Genomic DNA, 18,533 nt, shown 5'->3' with positions numbered 1-18,533 from the left:
TTTTATAAATTTTAAAATAAAATTATATAATAAAATTAATCTGTATAAAATTACCAGCCATTCAGGGTAATAAAAAAGAAAGAGAAATGATGGAAGAGAAAACAACTAAACAAGACAAGGACACCTCCCCCACTTCAACAAGAGGCAGCAGGAACGTTTACATTGCATTTCATTCAAGCCTAAGCAACCCTGCACCTAACCCCCTCCTTGTCGGCAGCAACCTACTTCTTCCTTTCTTTCTTTTTAGCAGCTAACAAGTGGACTCCTCCCTCCTGTTTCATTTCTAGAGAGAGAGAACGATCGGAGACATTATTGTAACTTACTTTTAGAGAGATAGACTGAAAAAAAAGGACGAGAGAGAGACACGGAAATCGAGAAGATGTTTTGACAGTGAGAGTCAATGTTAGAGTGAATAAGAAACTCTCAAAAAGATTGAAGCTTTCAAGTTCAATTAAGAACTCAAAATAACACAAAAGATTGGATTTGGGCTTCAATCTCTTCAGTTTTTCACAAAATCACTACAAAGATCGAAGCTTTGAAGTTCAATCTCTTCCAAAAAAACAAAATCAAGAAGAACCCTTGTTTTCTTTCTCCAATGTTAGTCCAAGATCGTGGAACCACTAACCCAAATCCAAAATCTCCCAAATCACAAATCAGAGCCGCCATCAACAACCACCATCACGACCTCAACCACCGCTTCTCAGAGTCAAAATCTTTAGATTTCTCGACATGGGTATCTGAGAATTTCTGCAAAATCGTCACAATCACGGTGCTAGTTGCCACTGTCGCCGCCATCCTCTTCCTCTTGAGCACTGGTGACACTGCTGCACTTAGCTACATTCAATCAAAAGCCCAACCTCTAGAAAAAACCCATCATCCTCCTCGTATAAATTGGAACAATATCCCATCAATCGCTGACAAATCTTCGCCTTATACGAATTTCCGGTCAGAGAAATGGATTGTTGTTAGTGTCTCTCATTATCCTTCTGATTCGCTTAAAAAGCTTGTTAGGATTAAAGGTTGGCAATTGCTAGCAATTGGGAATTCAAGGACACCAAATGATTGGTCCTTGAAGGGTGCAATTTACTTGTCTTTAGAACAACAAGCGACTTTAGGGTTTCGGGTTTCAGGTTATCTACCTTTTGATTCTTATTTAAGGAAGAGTGTAGGGTATTTGTTTGCGATCCAACATGGGGCGAAGAAAATTTTTGATGCTGATGATCGCGGAGAGGTTATTGATGGTGATTTAGGGAAGCATTTTGATGTGGAGTTAATAGGGGAGGGGGCGAGGCAAGAGACTGTATTGCAATATAGCCATGAGAATGAGAATAGGAGTGTAGTGAATCCTTATGTTCATTTTGGTCAAAGGACAGTTTGGCCGAGAGGGTTACCATTAGAGAATGTGGGTGAAATTGGTCATGAAGAGTTTTACACTGAGGTTTTTGGTGGGAAACAGTTTATACAACAAGGGATATCGAATGGATTGCCCGATGTTGATTCTGTGTTTTATCATACCAGGAAAACTGGTTTGGAAGCCTTCGATATTAGGTTTGATGAGCGTGCCCCGAAAGTGGCATTGCCTCAAGGGGTAATGATGCCGGTCAATTCATTTAATACGATTTACCATTCGTCAGCTTTTTGGGGTTTGATGCTTCCAGTTTCAGTTAGTACTATGGCTTCTGATGTCTTGAGAGGCTATTGGGGGCAAAGGCTTTTGTGGGAGATTGGTGGGTATGTTGTGGTTTATCCACCGACTGTGCATAGATATGACACAGTTGGAGGGTACCCTTTTTCTGAAGAGAAGGATCTTCATGTTAATGTTGGGAGACTTATTAAGTTCTTGGTTGCATGGAGGTCGAGTAAGCATGAGTTGTTTGAGAAGATTTTAGAGTTGAGTTTTGCTATGGCAGAGGAGGGGTTTTGGAGTGAGCAGGATGTGAAGTTTACTGCTGCTTGGCTTCAGGACTTGCTTGCTGTAGGGTATCAGCAACCTAGGTTAATGTCATTCGAATTGGACCGGCCTCGTCCTAATGTAGGTCATGGGGATCGAAAGGAGTTTGTTCCTCGGAAGTTACCATCTGTGCATCTTGGAGTGGAGGAAACGGGGACAGTGAATTATGAGATTGGCAATTTGATTCGTTGGAGAAATAATTTTGGGAATGTTGTGCTTATTATGTTTTGCAATGGGCCTGTTGAACGTACTGCCTTGGAATGGAGATTACTTTATGGGAGGATATTCAAAACTGTAATTATCTTATCATCGCAGAAGGATGAAGATCTTGCTGTTGAAGCAGGGCATTTGGATCGTATGTACAAGTAAGTTGTCTATATTTATATATTTTACTTGTTTTGGTATTGTGATTTGAATCTAGATTCTTATGCAAACCAGAATCTCGGATATCTGTGATGGATTCATATATTATTAAGATAGCAAATTTTATACAACTATGACAAAAACTTTGTCTCTCAGAGAGACTGGGGAGTTGGAGTGTTGGGAAGCTTTGACACTCTTGTAAAATGAAAGAGATTTGTTATGATTAAGAAAGTATGAGGTTAAATTTATGGGTAGCAAGAGAGTATGGAGAGAGCTTTCATGGAATTGGCTTTTCTTAGTTAATTTAATTCCATGTCTGTTTATACGGGAATAATCACTCTTAGATTGTGTAGATTTTTGCCCATGCCATATAGTTACGATACTGAACTCTTGTGCATTTGGACATTAAAGTTGGATTTTGGATGGGTGTTGGAGTTGCATAAAATACGACAATCAAAGTAAATAAATGGTGGCTATGTTTCTTGTCATGTTTCTAATTCCTACTCACCATTTTAGCATGTCTAGGGTAATGTTGATATCCTGGAGAACATTTGTGATCCTGGTATTCAGATTCTTTTACTAGGAAATTATGGCTTGGGAATCATCGTATCCACCAACTTACCTTGTTGTTAATGAGTTTAATCACCAGGTTCAACATGATACATAAGCTCTGATCTTCAAGTCAGGACAGAGTACTGCACAAAAGATTAATCCAGATTGTTTTTAGTGATTTTCATTTGAGATGTTTTGAAATATATGCATTCTGTTGAAGGTTAGGGTATGGTATGTGCATAATACAATAGTTTAAGCTTTGTCTATTTTCAAATTCTTTCGGGCATCAGGCACTGGTGCTTGTGGATAAACTATTCTAGTATAAGCATGATCAGAGCGTGAGTTTTCTTGGAGTCTCAAACATCCCTCTATAATTGTTATTTTCTCAAGGAGGTATTTGCTTCCTTTTCTTCCCTCAAATTTGTTTTGGAGTTATGCCAGTTTGAGTTCGTTACGGTGTCTTTTATTGTAGTTTTCTTAAAAGCACCTCTGGTTGTTATCCTGTCAATATCTTGGTTTCCTTGGCATGCATTTGTTATTGATAACCATGGAATTGGTGTAAAGTCAAATTTTAACTGTTTTGCACTGTCAAGGGGATGTCCCCTATCTTTCATCTTAAACTGGTGTTGCTCTGTGTACTAATTATCCTATCTAATGTTGGTTATAGACATCTGCCCAAGATATTTGATCGATATAGCAGTGCCGAAGGCTTTTTATTCCTTCAGGATGATACTATCCTCAATTACTGGAATCTGCTTCATGCAGACAAGACTAAGCTATGGATTACTGACAAGGTAATATTTTTTCAGTGCTCTGCTTTTTTGGTCATTGTTATCTCCTTTTCAATACATAAGGTTGCCTTATTTTATCAATTTCGTTTTTCTTCACACACGAGGATTGCACACATTGTGTTGGTATGCCAGAGCTTTGTTTCTTCTTTCTCACACCATATCATAAAAATCAATATCTTAATGAATATCCATGTCCATATTTGTTGTGATGCTGCATGCTTGTGGTGAATAACACATGTGGCTCCCCTTCTCTTCCTTTCTAACACACGTTGTTGCATATAGGTATCCAAGTCCTGGACAACTGTGTCTGCCAATGGAAACACAGATTGGTATGCGAAACAAGCAGAAATGGTAAGAAAAGTTGTTGGCTCAATGCCGGTTCACTTCCAAGTCAATTATAAGGAAGCCATGAAAAGTGACCAGAGCCTTGTAATAGGCAGCTCTGAGATATTCTACATTCCTCAGCAGTTCGTGATTGACTTTGTAGATCTTGTTGGTTTGGTGGGTGATCTAGATATTCATCAAAAGGTTGCCATACCCATGTTCTTTATGTCAATGGATTCACCTCAGAATTTTGATTCAGTGCTTAGCACAATGGTATATAAGCCGAAGCCACCACCTGCTAATTCAACTCTTTATTCTGCTCAAGCACCTGCTGTTCATCCATGGAATGTGTCTAGTGAACAAGATTTCATAAAGCTGACAAGAATAATGGCAGAAGGGGACCCGCTCCTAATGGAGTTGTTTTGAAGGTTAAAAACATCGTTTAATACTCACAAGAGCCAGAATAGAGTAAGAAAGATTCAAAGACACCTGTAGCGCTACTTTCTACCTGTTATACTGAATTCTGTTTTTACTTTTTCCCAATTTTTTTTTTTTTTGTCAAGGGGGAGGGCTCCTTTTCTTTTTCCTTAATTTTTTGTATTTTTTTTGTCTAACATCTCTGTACATTTACCCTGTATCATTCATTTACTGATGGGGATTCCTCTGATGGAAAAATGTGTTAGATCTTTTTCTTTGGCTGGAAAATATAAGAGAAGAAGATACTTGTTTCAGTTTCTCTGGCGCTGTTCACGAAACGTTTTCATATTCTTCATTTACTCATATTTCAATGTCTGCCTTCCTTGCTTTGGGGCTTTCAGGATATGGTTCTTGGTTGGAGTTTATCTCTTTGTTTGGGTTTTGTTCTTCTGGTGTCTTGGCTATTTTATATCAGGCCTTGGCGTTTAAATATGTTCAGGCGGCTGCTGGCCTTTTCTTGGCACCGTTGTGGTGTTGTTCTCGTTCTCCCTCTTTTATCTCTGGGAGCCTCCTTTATCATACTTTGGTTGGCTTATCAAAGAAAAAAAGAAAAAAAGAAGAAGAATAGACAGTGGAGATGCTAACAAAACCCATGGAAGGTATTGAATGGCAACTGTGAAATTTATTAAAAATCTCGCATTTAAACGCGGGAGTCACATCCATTCATTCAAGAGAAACAGAGAAATAACTAGGGAAATCAACCATGTTAACTGATATTTGCAACTCTAGTATCTTTCCAACAGTTCATTTACATTTTACCGATCAATACCCTCAATCTTGTCTTCAACTTCTGAGTACAACTGTCTCAGCTTCTCAATGTTATCCTGTGAAGTTTCCCAGTACCCACGACCATTGGCCTCTAAAAAGGTCTGCACCATCTTCCTAAATGAATTTGGGTTTGTGCTCATGAGTTTGTTCAGCATCTCCTCATCTTGGATGAAAGTTGAGTTAGCTTCTTCATATACCCAGTTGTCGACTTGGCCAGAAGTTGCACTCCAGCCAACAGTGTTTGTAAGCCGCTTCTCAATCTCACGAACACCCTCATATCCAGTAGACATCATTCCTTCATACCACTTGGGGTTCAACAATTTGGTTCGAGCATCGAGTCGCACAGTCTCTGAAAGAGTACGTACCTTGAAGAGAAATTTTTTGAAATTGTTTAGCATTAAAAGGAACTTGATAGTTTTAGACTTGGCTATTGAATCAGCCCTTTGGATTAAAAGATAATGAAATTGCAGCAAGTGTCCTATTGCTAACCTGAGCATTTGCTGTTGTTGTGTCTGCAATGTAAGCATTAGGCTTCTTCTTATCCTTCCTCAAGTTCTGCACCAGGTTTGTGGGGTCTGAATCAAAATAGTGGCTCACATCAGTGAGTGAGATTTCTGAAGAATCAAGATTTTGGAAGGTGGCTTCCGCTGTGCTAAGCGCCATCTCAAAAACTTTTCTTTTCTCTGCCATGCCTGCACCTGGGGCATCACAATCAAAGGCAAAGGACTTCCTGCTCAAGTACATGTCTTGAAGCTGCTTCTCATCATTCCAAGAAGAATTCTCCACTGCAAGGTTTATGTTTGAGGAGTATGATCCCGAGGCATTAGAGAATATACGTGTTGCTGCTTCCCGAATGTCAACACCAAGGGCTTCAGCTTGTTCTAGGGCATGCTTCCTGACAAAGTTCTGATCAGCTGGCTCATCTAGTTCAGCTACCATTTTCACTGCACGGTCGAGGAGGTTCATCTGTGGACAAAATAAAGGAAAAACAATACAGAAGTTCATCAGTAAACGGTTGAGCCAAAACAACGGCTATTAAAGAAAGAATGCAGAACTGAAATATTCATATGTTAAAATAATTACTGATCCTCATGATTTTCCCTAAATGAAAACAAATTAGTAATATGAAAAAGACTCGGTACCTGATTGATAAAGAGATCTCTAAACACTCCTGAGCAATTAACAACGACATCAATCCTAGGCCTTCCAAGTTCTTCAAGACTTACAAGTTCCACCCGGTTAACCCTACCAAAGGTATCAGCAACTGGCATTACTCCAATCATCCACAATACCTGAGCCAGGGACTCACCATAGGTCTTGATATTATCAGTTCCCCACAATACAAGTGCAACTGTCTCAGGATACTTCCCACCATTGTCAGCTTTCTGCCTCTCAATTAATCTGTCCACCACAACTTTTGCACTCTGCATTGCTGCTGTTGTAGGAATGGATTGTGGGTCTAGTGCGTGGATGTTTTTTCCAGTTGGCAACACCTTTGGGTTTCTGATGGGGTCACCACCAGGCCCTGGCTCCACATATTTGCCTTCCAAGGCTTGTTTCAGACTCCCCAGCTCATTGTCAGCTACTATAAGTTTCAAACAGTCTCCTAGGAACCGGAATAATGTTCTCAGCTTATCCCTATCTGCCTGATAGAATTTTGTGCTTGACAAGTAATCAACCCATGGTTCATTAATGCCAAACCCGAGGATAGAGCTAAGCTTATCTGCAACATCTACAACCTGACCCTTTTTGTTAGTTGTTTTCTGCACAAAGGCAGAGACGGCGCCACGCGAGGCCTCAGTTATTTTCCGAAGAAGTTCTACATCCTTCAAGATTCCCTTGTCACTCTCTCTATATACATCCTCTATGTTTCGTCCAACAGTTTCAGCTAATATTGATGGGAGTGATGAAATCTCATCTTCAGGACGGTCTAATGCAGCAATATTGACCAGGGTGGCGACAGCTTCCATTGCAGATGGAGGTTCACCAATGACATGAAGCCCACATGGCAAAAGCCGGGATTCAATCTCCATGATCTTGGAGTATACCTTTCCAACCACAAGATCTCGCTCCTTTGCAGAGATCTCCTCCCCCTCTTCAGGAAGCTCGACATCCTTGTCAAGATTGCATTGCCTAGCTGTACTGATTATGGAGCTCACAATCTGTGGCCCACGACCTGTGTCTTTGAGGGATTGGTATGAGGAGATAAGCTCACTCAACTGCTTCAGGCCCTTGTAAAGCCCAGCATTTTCAGCTGGGGGGGTCAAATAGCTAATAGTATTTGCATAACTGCGGCGTTTTGCAATGGTGGCTTCAGATGGGTTATTAGCTGCATAATAATAGACGTTGGGGATATTCCCAATGAGACTGTCAGGATAACAAGCATCGCTCATTCCCACCTGCTTCCCTGGCATGAATTCAAGTGAACCATGCGTGCCAAAATGAAGAACTGCATCTGCTTTGAAGATTTTCTCAACAAAAGAGTAATAAGCTGCAAATCCATGATGTGGGCTAGCAGATTTGGAGAATAATAGCCGCATTGGATCACCCTCATAACCAAAGGTGGGCTGGACTCCGATGAAGACATTACCGTACTGTTTTCCATATACCAAGAGATTCTCTCCATCAGAATTCAAATTGCCGGGAGGTTTGCCCCAGTTCTCTTCCAATGCAGTGGCATATGAAGTAAGGCTTTGATACTCTCGAACACCCATTTTGTAAGCAATGTTCAGATTTGGGCTGCTAAATTGAGCCTCTTTATCATGAAGTATGTCTTCAATCAAGGCTTCTGAAGTCTCTGGAAGGCCCTCAACATTGTAGCCATCTCTTTCTAGTTCTTTCAGAACCGAGAAAATGGAGGAGAAGACATTAAGGTAGGCTGCTGTCCCAACATTCCCCTTGTCTGGAGGAAAACTGAAGACAGTGATTGCTAACTTCTTCTCAGTCTGCATTAGGTAATGTACTTGTCATTATGTGATGAAAAAATAGATTCAAATTGAGTTCAAGTATTGTTTTATAGGAGAGAATAGACTAGGTAATGAAAACGTGAATCTTCTGCCACAAAGTTGAGAGGGAGAGACAGATGGGTCGCTAAAAAAGGGCAGAAGTGGACAGCCTATCCCTATCATTCCATCAGAATCAAATTTACATTTTAAGCAGTTTCTGAAGCAAAATTCTCATGGCTAATAAATAATTAGTGCACATATACAATGTGTGTTCTTTGAGGACCATTCTCTCTCCATCACCGGCAAGCATAGATTCATAAAAGGTAGTGATAATAGAAGTTCACATCAGCAATGATGCCTACAAAAAGTAAATGCAACCCTTGGACTTCAGCAATTTCGTTTTCTTTTCTTTCAAAGAAATTCGTGTTTCACTTGTGAACAAATGAAATGAGGGTGGGAATGATGTAATGCTTCATTGTGATCTAAGCATGTAGATTGCCTAACCATTATGAACTATCATGAAAATTTTTATGGTTTTCATATCAACTGGAAGCAAACAACAAGACTACAGGTTATATAAACAAAAATATGACATCACGTTTAAAGATCAGACGGAAAATACCTTTGATTTCCTTTTCAGTTCACCCCATCTGATTGCTCTCGTGCAGAGCTGCTCCACCCTTTTGTGAAGAGCATGTGATTTCCCTGCAATTACATTGATTTTCTTACTAATCCTTCAAGAATATGAGGTCGTGTGCATTGAAAGGAACTGCTTGAAGTAAAAGTAATGAACATACTGTTCAGCTTCAGCTTGTAAAATAAAAGCACCGAAAGATGCATATTTGCTTGAATTGTAGTTTTTAAAAATATTTACCCCTTTTTGGAAATGATAGAGACTCTAAAATCTTAAAGCAATTCTAAATCTAATTATGGAACCTAAATCATACGAGTATTGATGGCCATGAATAGAACAAACAATAAGAAGATGAATTAAAGAGGGAAACTAGGCTCGCCTGTTCTTGGATCCCGGCCGGCAAAAACAATGGGCTCCATGCCACCATCCAGTTCAGGAAGAGCAACTTGCAAAGCCACCTGAATTGGGTGCAACCCCAAAGTACTATTTAACCACTCCTCAGTTGTTTGAAACACCAAAGGCAATGCAACAATATAAGGCACATCAAGCTTGTTCAATGCCTCGATAGCTCTTGGATGATCCTGCCTTGCTGGACCTCCAACAAGAGCAAAACCAGTCAATGATATCACTGAATTCACCATTGGTTTCTTTGTAACTGGATCGATCAAATACCTCTCAACAGGCCCTGAAAAGTCAAGTCCACCAGCGAAAATTGGTATCACTTTAGCACCTCTTGCCTCCAACTCCATAATCACAGCCACATAGTGACTCTCATCACCAGTTACAATATGACTCCTTTGCAAAACCAGCCCAACTACTGGTGCATTAGGGTCTTTAAGCTTCTCATTAGCATCTCTCCTGGTTCCATACCAATTCAAGTACTCCTTCACATCATCATACATACAAGGAGCCAAAGGGTGCCAAATTCCACTATCCAAGAACAAAACTGGATCCGAATACGCAATCTTTTTCCCTTTCAATGCAGGAACATAAGACCCAGATATCATTTTCAAGAAATTCTGCAAGTTATCTGGTGACCCACCAAGCCAAAACTGCAAACTCAAGATATAAAGCCTAGCATCTTGAGCCTTATCACTAGGCAAATATTTCAAAACCTTCGGCAAAGTTCTCACTAACTTCAACATACTGTCAGCAAACCCCGCACCTTGCTTCTTTTTCTTGAACAACTGGAAGAATGGACTCTTTGATTGACCAAGCTGTGACATACTGAAAGAACCCAACTTGTTAAGCCTCATTACCTCAGGCATTGAAGGGAAAACCAAAACTGCATCAAGCCTATCCCTTTCTTTCTCCACAGCAGTTTTAACCTTCAATGCAAGCTCCTCAACAAAAATCAATGACCCTATAAAGATATTTGCATCTTCAAGATCCTCACAGAAAGTTTTATATGTGGACTCATCACGAAGCTCCTCTACCAAGTAACCAACAACTTCGTACGATGCATCTTTGGAGCTCTTGTTTAGAGCTTGAACTGCTGCAGTGAGTGAAGACTGATACTGAGCTTCAAGGACTACGTAGACTATCTTCACAGTGGGGAGGTTCTGGTTGTTTTCAGGCACTATTCGGCGAACTTCTTGGGTGGTTTGTGTGAACAGGCCATTGCCAATAGCAGCACATTTTACTTTCAACGAGGATTTCCAGCTGGTTTGGTTGATTTTCCTGGGAACAAATGAGTGAAGAAAGTAGTGTTTTTGAGATAGTGAAGAGAGTTGGTCTGATTTGGTTGATTGTAAAGTGAATGGTGAAGACACTAAAGAAGCCATTCTTGGTAGAAAAAAACACTCACTTTAAGCAACTCAAAAACAGAGTCCTCGGTTTCTCGATCCTCTCCGTTTCTAAATTAGAGAGAGGGAGAAACAAAGCAAGAGAAAACAGGTTTAGAGAAGCAAAAACGTATGAATTTGCTTCAGTTTCTCGAGTTTGTGCGTGTGTTCTTGGTTCTGGTTCAATGGTGTTTCTTCTTCTTCTTCCTCTTTTTCCAAGAGGTTTAAAGGCTGTGAGTTTATAATTTCTGTGTGGAGAAGGTATAGAGGGATATTTCAGAAGAGAAAAGTCGGTTATTATGGTTAGTGGTGGGAGGGAAGAACACGTGGCAAAATGGGTAGTCAAGCAATTATGATGGGAGTGTGGTTTCTGAGGTTGAGTTTTGTTTTCAAGTATTTGGAGAGAGAAAATGGGAGTGTGTCTACCCATCTATCTGTTAGGGTTTTCATGATGGAGTTTCCTGGATTCTGATTGGTAGAATTGGATTTCCCAAAAAGTAGCAGTAAGGGAAAGTGAGGTGGAATTGGATGGTGATTGAGAGAAATTGTGTGACTAGATTCTTTCTTGCACTGTAAAAAAGAGGGGCTTGTCCTTCTTCATTTTGAGTTTGTGTTTCTCCGTGAAAAAGAGCTGATATTTTTTTTGTGACCTAAATGGGGCCAGGTAACCTAGTTTGTGGCCAAGTGAACTTCTGTCCTTCTATCTGTCTTGTGATCTTTGTTCAAGATTGGTGCAAGATATCTTTTGGATACAGGAACAAGTGGGGAGCCCATGGTATTAGACTACTACTTACAGCAGCAGGGAAAAAAACAGATGCAAGAAGCTGTGGTGAATACTGGGTTCCCTGTTGCCATCCATGTCGTCACTCTCTCCTCTTTCCACCCCGTCTTTGCACATTATGCTTTTGTTTTCAATAAAAAGTTCCCAGAGAGATTTCACTGATAAAAAATGAGCAGGTTGGGAGTCACCTGTATTTTCTTGTCAAGAAAATAAAGAAAAGAATACTGGAACTTGAGATTTCTTGGAAAAGAAGTGGACATGGACGCCATTAAATCATCAATATTTCATGTAATATTGTATACTTGAAAACTCTCATATAAGGCTGTCAATCATTTGCATTTCAGCCCTCATTTCTTTTTAAAATCTCGACCAATTTAAGCATTTTGGCAACAATGATGCAAACAAAGCTTGGAAGAGAGGATTGCTATTGTTCCTTCAAGAAAATTACATGTTTCTCCGATCAAAGACTTGCATCTCTTACAAAACACCAAATTCCATATCCAATATTTGCCAGGCACTGCCCATGATTGTCATACGTTGTCAATTCAAGCCATGACAAGTCTACATTTAACCATTGGTTCGATGGATCTTCTTGGGAGGGCCATAATTGCAATTAAGCCTCACGTCCCCTTATATCAACTCACAAACAACACTACTATTAAGCATCACAATAAATGAGCCAGAAACCATTTCACACACATTAACAGCGACCATCATCAATCAAGCTATCCGATAATTCAAGAGAAAATGTTCAAAGGTCATCAGCCTTGAATTTAATTCAAAGACACGTTTAATCACCATTTAAGAAAATGTGGCTTTCAACACATAAAGCTGCTTAGAGATAAATGCAATCCTCGTATTACATAGCTGGTCAATTGATGAATGGATGGGGAAAAAAATGAAGTAAAGAAAAAAAGAAGAAGAGAAAGCTCACATTACAGGAGACTTTCTGATACACAGTCAAGGGTTTTTACTTGGTCGTAAATTGCAATCAAGACTTCAATCCAAGTGGTTTTGGTAAACACCGTGTGCAAGTCAAGAAATGGTGTAGTTTCAAGTTCTAGAAGCAGGGAATAAGGGAGGGGGGGATTGCCTTCAAAGTGTGGAATACAGAGTATGCTGCCTAAACAAATCTAACGTACCAATTTCTACCTGGCTACACACGCAGGAAAGTTCTTTTTCCTCCCAAAAGATACTATTTGATCATCTTGCGAGCTGCGACTCAATCTAAGCTATGGACATCCACTACTATGATTGACTAGCTGGTATTGCTGTAGAGAGTAATAGAGATAGAACAAAATGCGATAAACCAGCTTTTCTGTTGATGCAAGTAACAATTCACTACTTTTCCCTCCAAAATCTCTTTTCAGAAATACTTGCTTCATAGTAAGAAGACAGAATGAACACTGTATTTTTTAAACCGTAGAACTACTCCCTCCTAAATGAAAACTTAGTCAATATCCATACCAGAAATGGTCTCATCTAAAATGTCTTGAAGTTCCTTCACTCTCTGCCTAGTCAATGCAACACAATCCTGCAGCCACAGCAAGCCACTTCTTTGTCAGCGTTACATATATCAGTCTTAACAAAAACAAGTGATAGTGTAAACCATACAAGGAATTCCAATCGAATGACTGGAATGTATCTTGTAAGTTATTAGAAGGTTCCATTAGCATTTATCCAAGCATTCCGTATATCAACTCCTGCCTATCTTCTCTTGCATACTGTCATTAACACACTGGATTTCAAACAAACCTACCTCATTATGCATCACTTGCATTGAGGATTAGAACTATGAAAATGATCTGGCATTTGAAGGGGAAGCCATTTTAAAATTTCAATTTTCCACACAAATCCCAATATTCAAAACTTTTCAAAACCTTTAAAAGACTTGAGTTTGAATCCAAGAATTTTATCACCAGGTCAACACCACTCCCCAGAATAGTAGTAACAGATCAATCACGACATAAACAACTGGATGTGAATGTTGCTTCAATTATCATGGTTCAAAAGAACAGACTGCCAGGCAATAACTTGCAAAGTGTTTTACTTCCTATCATAATGACAAATTGAATGGATTCTTTGACATTAAATTTGATTTCAGGAACCATCAATGTATATTCTCAAAAGCAGAGACTAACCTGGACAGCTGATGTCTGGGCAAGAACTGGTCCACCTGGCTTGTAAAAAGACACGAGTCTGGAAGATGAATCCAAAACCACCGTTACAAGAGTTTCCATAATGGACTCTTCTTCTGCAGTTGGGTCTGCCAAGATGTAGTTCTTGTGAAGTATGCATGTCAATGAAAATGGAATGCTGCTCAGTGTGAGCTTCCTCTTCTCCTTGTTGACAGGCTCATCCTCCAATTTTGTTCCATCATCTTCCTCCGATACGAGCACTATTTTTCCATCATCATTTAGGGAAACTATGGGGATTTGCACTGCACATATTAAGCTTCTGTAATAAATAAAGGCAGCTACAGATAAAAGATATTAATTGCAAACAGAGTTTAGTTTGTACCAAAATCACATTCAATGAAACAAACTAAGATTATAGAGTGTCCAAGCTTTGACTGAATTCATAAGGAGAAAAAAAAAAGTAATAAATTACCTTTGCTGCTTTGCCTTGGTAATAATTACAATAGCTTATTGTATACCAAATATGTAAGAACCCATTGATACCATGTTGGAAATTATCTGGAATATAATGCTACAGAGAATTCTTAAATCAAATGATTTTGAACCATCCAACCAGATCAGATGATTTCAAATCATCAAAGAATTATGATCACTATGATTGACATTTATAGGCCCGCAAGATATTCACAAGAAACTGGCTTTCCTTAACATAATTATTTGGGCATACTTACTCAAATTCTATTCAGAAAGAGAACAAGGATCTTTTGAAACCTATTCTTACATATCTAAACTGACTTTCACTAAATCTCCAACTTTTTTGCGTAACTGATATTCAAAGAGTGTAAGAACTTTAAACCACTGGAGAACTGGACACAATATCCAAACAGAAAGCATCTGATCTAAAGTGCATTCTTGCCCAATGAATTTCAATAGTATATGCAAAATGAATCTAATTTAATCTTCCAATGTCTATGCAAAGAGAAGCCACAGTAAATGAACAAAGAAAAATGTGTTGCAGAATGACGTATGTGTACTATAGGCAAGAATGCTGATTTCTAAAGCCTATTCCTACTTTCACTTTAACAGACCATAAATTAAACGGACATGGAAAGGGTGCAATCTTACAATGAGAGAAGGCACTGATAGCTGAGAGTAGTGCAGCATCAAAAAGAGCACCATCAGCATCCAAACAATAAATGTCCTGCGGGAGACATAATAATATTTATTTTTCATCCAACAGAAAACATATATCTAGCCCGTCAAGGTAAGCAAAAGCTAACTTTTATGTGGAACAATATATAGGGAAAAAAAATAAATCAAAGCCCAATATATATTAAAAGCATTTCTGATTTTGAAAGATCAAAAAGGAAAAAATAGTAATTTTGAAGCCAAATGAGAAGAAAGAAGACAATGAAAAACCAATACTACTAACCAGGTACGCCATCCAGGCAGCTTTTCCACTGACCAGGGACAGTTCCTTTAGATTAATCATGCCAGAGCTGTAATAAGCAAGTGACAGACAACGTGTGTCAAACTAGGAATATTACTGAACAAAATATGAATTCAGTAAAAACAAACAGGGCAAGTTGATTTCAATAAGCCAACAGAAGTTTTTAACTAACACAAGGAAGCTAAGAGGTGAGGCCTAGGTAAGACACACATCTCTGCACACAATCAGGGGAAAATCACCTGTACCAGAAAAGGATAACAAAGGAAAGACTTCACTTGCCTTGATATGGTATCCGATAATTGCTTTGATATCACAGGTGCAGCCTCGGCAGGCCTACCAGGTCTAACAATTGGAGAACAGATTGGAGGCATGTGGAAATCAATAGCTGAATAACAAGATTAATGTATTGGCATCCTATAAATCAAATTGAAAAAGAACGGGTACTCATGCATGCAAATTAAAAAAGAGAAGAAAACAAAATTCATGGTTCATGGGTAACAACCAATGGAGCCCTCGTCCGGTGACTCTGTTGAAGGGGTCATCACTTCCAGTTTTATGGCAGCCAACATGGTCTGTGCAAGAATCAAATTACATATCTTTGAATCAAACTACTCAAACACGCACATTTGCACACACAAATGAGATGGAGAGAGACTAACAGTTGAACCGATCTTTGCCAATGCTGACCCATGAGCAGATGCAACAGCCCCTACATATTAACAATGTTTTGTTAGATCATCAAGGTCATACAATCAAAATCTAGCTAAGCAGGTGAGGATGAGAAAAACTAAGAATAACAATGTTAAACCAACCAAGGGCTAATGTTGTATCTCTAGCTCTTCCAAGAGGCCTTGCATCTGGGCGTATAGATTCTGAGAGATGACGCTCAAAATAGCGAAGAGGGAAGAGGCGTCTGAAAGCATCCACCTCCATCTCGGATGACAAGTCCCCTGAGGCATCTGGCACCCCCATTATATTTTGTTTGACTTATTTCCAACAATTTCCCTTGGATCTTCTATATGAAAGGCAACCAATAACTTAGAACCAAATTAACAAACCTATCAAAGTTCATTTTTCTAAACACTCCCATAAGTCCAGCAACCGAGATTATCTATATTTTCAAAACTTCATCAAAGATAAAAAAAACTAAAATAAAAAGCCACTCAAACCAACTAAATAATCCCACAAAACAGAAAGTACTGAATTCAAATTTATCCAGAATCAATACAAAACCAAACCGAAGCAGCTCATATATACTCAAATTTACAATAAACACAGCAAACCGACATCCCAGGTTCCTTTTATTTGAACAAGCATTGAACACCAATACAGAAACAATGATTTTTTTTTTATAACAAAACTCTAAAGCATATTTAAGTTCAGGTTCTTGGCATAGGCTGCGGTATCATTGTTAAGGAGCTAAGCAGCAGTGTTGAAAAACACACAAAAATGGAACAAGAATAGAAAAAACAAAGTTCACAGCTTTCTTATTCTTCGTTCTCCATTGCCAAAACCCAGCAAAACCAATCAAAGAAAAGGGGAAAAAAAAACAAATGAAAACCCAAAATTTACTTTCTATTCTTTTAACATGAAATTAACAAACAAGAAAAAATGATCAAAGAGAGAAATCCCTGACATAGGCATATAGCTTTTGTTGATACCTGTTGTTAGCTATCAAGATTAAAACTTGAGCAGAGAGCAGTGTCAACTGTGTACTTCGGCAAACGGAGACCAGAGGTTTAGCCGAATTTATTTTTCTGTTAGGGGTTTCAGCTCGTAAACCAGGAAGCCCTACGTCCTTAACTCCTTATAGGTCTTGTTTGTCAAAACCAACCCAACCCATTAAAACATGAGCTTCCATAATAAAAATAATAATAATAAATAGTCACAACTAAATTATTTGCTCTTGCTACGCTGAAGGTGGTATTAAGTTTTTGTCAAAAAGTATTCAGGCATTATAATATGTTGTTTTCAGTAAAATAATAAACAAATTGTACGGAGATTCTATAAATAACAAAGACGAGTGATAAACAATTATTAAAAAACTTTGAAAATATTTAAGATAATATTTTTTTAAAATATTAAAAAGATAATATATTGAGTTAATTTAAGTTAACTTGAGATAATTTATTAAATATATAATTCAAGTCATGAGATTAATATAACTACATAAAAATAAATCAAACCAAATTATAAATTTTAATTTTTAATATAAAATTTTAAAATCTTAAATTAAAAAAAAAAATTGATCCAATTTAAATGACTTGACCAAACCTATGTTCTGAATTATTAGACTAAGATAACTTCATATGACTTTAAATAAAAAACAAATGATGAAACTTAATTCCTAACAAATTTAATATTAAAAGATAAAATTAAAAAAACAATAAAAAATAACTTAAATAAATCAGGTTAAAACACCAAGTTTATAACCTAAATAAATCAGGTTAAAACACCAAGTTTATTACCTAGATTATTATAATAAAATAACCTTATAAAAAATAAAATAAAATAAATTATAATATTTAATTAATAATAATTTATTAAAAGATAAAAAAATTAATTAAAAAAATTAAATTAGTTGGTTTAATTCACTAAACTCTTAACTCAGGTTATAATAATAAAATAACCTAATAAAAAAATTAAATAAATTATAAAATTTAATTTTTAATAAATTAAATATTAAAAACTTAAATTAAAAAAATCTGTATTTCAATAAGCAATGATATGATATAGGAGAATAATAACAGTGATTTCCCCTCCTTAATTAGTTGCTATTAATAACATGATTTGAGCTTTATGTCATGTGTTCTTTCACATGGATATTTTTTCTTTATTAGGTGACCTATGGTAAAGCATAGTTGTGGATACAAGATACATATACGAGTATGATATAATGTGCTAAGATCAATTAAATAATAAATTATTTTATTACCCTCTTAATCCTTTTCATACTGATGCGAGCTATATTTATTATCTTAATTGTATAATATAATTATGTGTTTCTCGATCAAATTATAGAAAACTTATTCAATGAAAATTATTATTAATTTGAACATTGTTTTCACCTCTTACAAGGTTCGCAAGTAAAAATCAAAATTGTCTATTATTTTATTGACTAATAGTTTTTTTTCTTATATTTAGTTTAATATCTCACATAATTTACTATGCTGCTTTCAAAACCACCAAGAATGCTAAATTTTAATAAATTTGAAAACTTACCCTTCTACCTTTTGTTGTTAAAAATTCTAATACACAGACACAAATGTATATATGTATTAAAATTAAAGAAAATTTCATAAATTCTATAATTGGGTTAGTATTTGATGTAATTAGAAAAAATAGATCTTAGTTTTGAAACCTGGCTCGATGGGTTAACTCGGGACTCAAAACTAAAACCGGGTCTAGTTTAAAAAATATATAAAAAAATCATGACTTAGGATGACTTTACCGGTTGACCGTGGCAAAACGTGATTGCAACTTATTAATTATTTTTATTTTTTTTATTAAAATAACATCGTTTTAAGTTAAAAAAAATTAACTTGAGTAATCCGGTCAAAGCCTAATCCTTGGGC

The 18,533-nt window shown here is 37.4% G+C and overlaps 3 protein-coding genes across 4 annotated transcripts; 1 reads left to right on the top strand and 2 right to left on the bottom strand.

The window, feature by feature from the left end:
• Positions 1 to 113: 113 nt before the first annotated feature.
• On the top strand, positions 114 to 4,773 carry LOC105142228 (transmembrane protein, putative (DUF288)). Its single transcript, XM_011049749.1, has 3 exons — positions 114 to 2,316; positions 3,534 to 3,660; positions 3,940 to 4,773. Exons 1-3 carry the CDS (start codon positions 596 to 598, stop codon positions 4,405 to 4,407), a joined length of 2,316 nt encoding a protein of 771 aa, XP_011048051.1. The 5' UTR covers positions 114 to 595; the 3' UTR covers positions 4,408 to 4,773.
• Positions 4,774 to 5,056: 283 nt separating this feature from the next.
• Positions 5,057 to 10,877, bottom strand: LOC105142226 (magnesium-chelatase subunit ChlH, chloroplastic-like). Its single transcript, XM_011049748.1, has 5 exons — positions 9,185 to 10,877; positions 8,794 to 8,876; positions 6,369 to 8,171; positions 5,716 to 6,192; positions 5,057 to 5,591 (listed from the first exon to the last, which is right to left on the bottom strand). Exons 1-5 carry the CDS (start codon positions 10,587 to 10,589, stop codon positions 5,214 to 5,216), a joined length of 4,146 nt encoding a protein of 1,381 aa, XP_011048050.1. The 5' UTR covers positions 10,590 to 10,877; the 3' UTR covers positions 5,057 to 5,213.
• Positions 10,878 to 12,660: 1,783 nt separating this feature from the next.
• On the bottom strand, positions 12,661 to 16,802 carry LOC105142225 (exosome complex component RRP43-like). 2 transcript variants are annotated; one of them, XM_011049747.1, is made up of 9 exons: positions 16,620 to 16,802; positions 15,771 to 15,970; positions 15,618 to 15,667; positions 15,461 to 15,530; positions 15,238 to 15,343; positions 14,941 to 15,007; positions 14,634 to 14,709; positions 13,512 to 13,810; positions 12,661 to 12,904 (listed from the first exon to the last, which is right to left on the bottom strand). In XM_011049747.1, the coding sequence occupies exons 2-9, from the start codon at positions 15,928 to 15,930 to the stop codon at positions 12,821 to 12,823; spliced, it is 912 nt and encodes a 303-aa protein (XP_011048049.1). In that variant the 5' UTR covers positions 15,931 to 15,970; positions 16,620 to 16,802; the 3' UTR covers positions 12,661 to 12,820. The 2 variants fall into 2 exon arrangements, with proteins under 2 accessions (XP_011048049.1, XP_011048048.1); XM_011049746.1 differs by having other exon boundaries at positions 15,771 to 15,973; positions 16,620 to 16,801.
• Positions 16,803 to 18,533: the final 1,731 nt, after the last annotated feature.

The sequence above is a fragment of the Populus euphratica genome, unplaced genomic scaffold (assembly GCF_000495115.2).
Source record: "Populus euphratica unplaced genomic scaffold, PopEup_1.0 scaffold138.1, whole genome shotgun sequence".
NCBI lineage: Eukaryota > Viridiplantae > Streptophyta > Magnoliopsida > Malpighiales > Salicaceae > Populus > Populus euphratica.
The sequence above is the reverse complement of the archived record's forward strand: the minus strand, read 5'-3'. Positions and strand labels throughout refer to the sequence as shown.

Coding starts and splice junctions, on each gene's coding strand:
- LOC105142228 (XM_011049749.1), top strand. CDS start 596: ATGTTAGTCCAAGATCGTGGAACCACTAACCCAAATCCAAAATCTCCC. Junction 2,317..3,533: donor CATTTGGATCGTATGTACAA/GTAAGTTGTCTA, acceptor TGTTGGTTATAG/ACATCTGCCCAAGATATTTG. Junction 3,661..3,939: donor AGCTATGGATTACTGACAAG/GTAATATTTTTT, acceptor TGTTGCATATAG/GTATCCAAGTCCTGGACAAC.
- LOC105142226 (XM_011049748.1), bottom strand. CDS start 10,589: ATGGCTTCTTTAGTGTCTTCACCATTCACTTTACAATCAACCAAATCA. Junction 8,172..8,793: donor AACTGAAAAGGAAATCAAAG/GTATTTTCCGTC, acceptor TACCTAATGCAG/ACTGAGAAGAAGTTAGCAAT. Junction 6,193..6,368: donor GAGATCTCTTTATCAATCAG/GTACCGAGTCTT, acceptor TTTTGTCCACAG/ATGAACCTCCTCGACCGTGC.
- LOC105142225 (XM_011049747.1), bottom strand. CDS start 15,930: ATGGGGGTGCCAGATGCCTCAGGGGACTTGTCATCCGAGATGGAGGTG. Junction 15,668..15,770: donor AGATACAACATTAGCCCTTG/GTTGGTTTAACA, acceptor GTTAATATGTAG/GGGCTGTTGCATCTGCTCAT. Junction 15,531..15,617: donor TGGCAAAGATCGGTTCAACT/GTTAGTCTCTCT, acceptor ATTCTTGCACAG/ACCATGTTGGCTGCCATAAA.